This window comes from Rhinolophus ferrumequinum, chromosome X (genome assembly GCF_004115265.2).
Source record: "Rhinolophus ferrumequinum isolate MPI-CBG mRhiFer1 chromosome X, mRhiFer1_v1.p, whole genome shotgun sequence".
In the NCBI taxonomy this organism is placed as follows: domain Eukaryota; kingdom Metazoa; phylum Chordata; class Mammalia; order Chiroptera; family Rhinolophidae; genus Rhinolophus; species Rhinolophus ferrumequinum.
In genome coordinates this window covers 31,113,741-31,117,415 of record NC_046284.1, presented here as the reverse complement: position 1 = coordinate 31,117,415, position 3,675 = coordinate 31,113,741, and the positions used below count along the sequence as shown (strand labels likewise).

The 3,675-nt window shown below is 46.0% G+C and overlaps 1 protein-coding gene across 1 annotated transcript; it reads left to right on the top strand.

The window, feature by feature from the left end:
* Nucleotides 1-515: 515 nt before the first annotated feature.
* On the top strand, nt 516-2,033 carry LOC117035248 (putative testis-expressed protein 13C). Its single transcript, XM_033129130.1, has one exon. It carries the CDS (start codon nt 516-518, stop codon nt 2,031-2,033), a length of 1,518 nt encoding a protein of 505 aa, XP_032985021.1.
* The last annotated feature ends 1,642 nt before the right edge of the window (nt 2,034-3,675 follow it).

Sequence of the window (3,675 nt, the reverse complement as noted above, 5' to 3'; positions counted from 1 at the left end):
TAAACCAGGACTGTGTATGCATATGTGTTTGAAAGTACCATCCCAGCCCCTGGGTGTGTGAGTGGCCACTATGAGTGTCTCCAAGAGATCCACAGTGGCTCCTAGCGGTTGGTGCGCACTGTACTACCCAGTGGAGCGATCCCACCTGTTAGCCCTGTAGGGGGCGACCTACCAAGGAATGTGGGTCCCAGCAGACATTGCGGCGTGACTCATAGCTCGTCTCTGTGACGTGTTACGTCGTCTCCTGGGAGGGTTTGGCGTGGTGAGGAAGTCTACTTTACTGTTTGGAAGGAAAATGAGGGAGTGAGGGACGAAAGAGGCCAAGAAGGAAGCTGGGACTGTGCTAGGACTGACTAAGGATTGAACTAAGAGGTCAGGGGCGGACCTGTTGATGGCCGCGGCCTTTACCAGCGGTGGCAGCGGTGGTGGCGGTTGCTGTGATTGCGGCAGCAGCAAAGGCGGCACCAGGGGCTTCATCGCCTGTACGGCGGTAGGTTGACTAGGCCACGGCAGCCATGGCCGTGAACTTTGGGGAACACGCAAGTGGGTTCCGCCATAACGAGGTGATCTGGTTCATCAACAATGAAATCCTTATGAATGGAGGCAGCTCGGATTTCTACATGACCTTCCACTCACGGCCCTGGAACGAGGTAGAGGACGGGCTTCGGGCTATCCTGGCTGACCCTCAGGTGCCTCACGCCCTCAAGAGGGCCTGCACCTTGAGTGCGCTGGCCTTGAGTGTGCGTGTGGGTGAGAGGCAGCGAGAGCAGCAGGTGCCTGGGGTCCAGTTCCTGCGGGAACAGATGGAAGAGCGTGAGGTGGCTTCCCGGGCTCTGGTTTCCCAGCTTCAGTGGCTGCGCGTGGAGTGTGAGGAAGTGGCCTCACAGCTACAATGCGCAAAGGCTGCCCTGTGTCAGGCGATAGATGAGCGCGAAGTGTTGCGTGGACGACTGGTCCACGTTGAGAGGTTGGCTCAGGCTGACCCACTGCCTCAGGAGGTTTTGCTTGTGCCAGGAGCCCAGCAGCTTGGGGCTGCAGCATTGCCCATGCATACGGAGGAACAAGGCAATATGGTGACCACACGTGTGCAGGGCATGCCACATTTGGAGACTCAGATGGCAGCCCCAGCAGCTGTGCTTTACATGCCAGGACCACAGAGTCCCTGGGCCCAGACCATACAACCTCCTCTGCCAATGCCAGGGCCACATCCATTTCCATTCCATGCCTCACTCCCAATGGGATCTACATACTCGACACCTCTACCACCCTCAGCAGTCTGGGAAGCAGAAACAGCAGCGGCAGCAACAGCAACAGCAGTTGCACCACAGATGCCTCCTCCAGGGATCTGCCCACCTGGCCTGTGGGCTGCAGTGGAGGCCCAGGAGAAGATGGCCCTGCTGTGTGACCAGAGGTGCTATTGCCAGGGAGAATATTCTGAGATTCTCCAAGCAGGAAGGTACCTAGGGGACACCACAAGCCAGAGCCAAGAGGAAGGTCCTGTGTTTCCCCAGGAAATAACCTCCCTGTGTGACATCAGGAGCCACAGCCAGAAGGAATGTCCGGTGATGTTCCAGGACAAGTACCCCCTGGGGAACAGCGAGAGCCACAGCCGAGAAAAAAATCCAGTGATGTCCCAGAAGAAGTATTCCCTGGGGAACAGCAAGAGTCACAGCCAAAAAGAAGGTCCAGTGATGTCCCAGAAGAAGTACCCCCTGGGGAACAGCAAGAGCCATAGCCAAGAAGAAGGTCCAGAGAGGTTCCAGGAGATGACACTGCATGGGGGTAGCAAGAGCAGTAGTGTGAGCAAAAGCTCAAAGAAACAGCAGCCTCAGGGGAAGAAGGCCAAACAACCAAAAGGGAAAAGAGCCTCAGAATCCCAGTATCAGGAAATGTCTGCCTGTTATAATCCAAAGAATTGGAACTGTCCATGGTGTAAAGGGTTCAATTTTTCATGGCGCAAGGCCTGCTATAGATGCAAGAAAGTCTATATAGCAGTTGAGAGTGGAGACCTGGACCCAGGACAAACTCACTAATTCCAGGACGGTAAGTAAGAAATACTACAAAGAAAAACCAATTTCCTAAGCCTCACCCCTTTGTGATCAAAAAGTAACTCATTTACTTCATAGAAAATTTGAAACCAAAATTATTATAGAGAAAATTAAACTAGTCCATTATCCCATACCCAAACTAAACTTTTTATCATTGTGAATACACATACACAAATGAATAAGGATTTATATTTTTTTTAAAAAAAAACATTTAATTAAATTTATTTTAAATTTATTGGAGTAACATTGGTTAATAATCTTTTGTATTAACTTGAACAAAGAGGGATTGCTTTTGAGTCTCAGTATTTTTTTAAAGATATTTATTAAAATATAGCTAACATACAATAATATATTAGTTTTAGGTGTATACCATAGTTATTCAATATTTATATGCATTAAGCGGTGATCATCATGATAAGTCCAGCAACCAGGATAAGCACCATGTTATCACATTATTATTGACCATATTCCCTGTGCTGTACATTACATCTCCATGACTTATACTGAAATTTTAAACCTCTTGTTGCCTTCACCTTCCCCCCCATTTAAAAAAGTTTCAATTACAGTGGGCATTCAATATTATTTTATATTAATTTCAGGTGTACAGAATAGTGGTTAGACATTTATATAATTTAAGAAGTGATCCCCCTGAATAGTCTAGTACCCAACTGGCACCATACATAGTTATTAACATATTATTGACTATATTTCCTACACTTTGCTTTACATCCCCATGACTAATTTGTAGCTAGCAATTTTTGTTTCTTCATTCCCTCACCTTTTTCACCCTGTCCCCCAACCCCCTCCCATCTATCATCCTGATAATTCTAGTACCCATCTGACACCATACATAGTTATTACAATATTATTGACTATAATCCTTATGTTAAAGCCTACATCCCCATGATTACCGTGTAACAACCAATTTGTACTTCTTAATCCCTTCCCCTTTTACAGCCGCCAACCTCCCATCTGACAACCATCAAAATGTTCTCTGTATCTATGAGTTGATTTTGGTTTTGTTTGTTTTGTTCTTTAGATTTCACATATAAGTGAAATCACATTATATTTGTCTTTCTGTGTCTGACATACTCCACTCAGCACAATATCCTCCGGGTCCATCCATGCTGCTGCATATGTCAAGAACCCATTCCCCTCCATGCTGAGCACTATTCCATTGTATATACCATGCTTTCCCAAAAATAAGACCTAACCGGAAAATAAGCCCTAGCATGATTTTTCAGGATGACATCCCCTGAACATAAACCCTAATGCGTCTTTTGGAGAAAAAAATTAATGTAAAACCCAGTCTTACTTTCAGGGAAACATGGTATGTACCACCTACGTTTTACCCATTCATTCATTATTTCATCGATGGACAACCATATTGCCTACATATCTTGGCTATTGTAAATAATGCCCCAATGAAAATATGGATGCACACAAGCACTCTAAGTAGTGTTTTGGGTTTCTTTGGACGAATACCCAGAAGTGGGATCACTGAGTCTTTCTTTGTCTCTTGTTACAGGGTTTGTTTTAAAATCTATTTTGTCTGATTATCTGTATGTGTGTGTGTGTGTGTATATATACACACACACACACACACACACACACACATGTATATACA

Coding starts and splice junctions, on each gene's coding strand:
- LOC117035248 (XM_033129130.1), top strand. CDS start 516: ATGGCCGTGAACTTTGGGGAACACGCAAGTGGGTTCCGCCATAACGAG.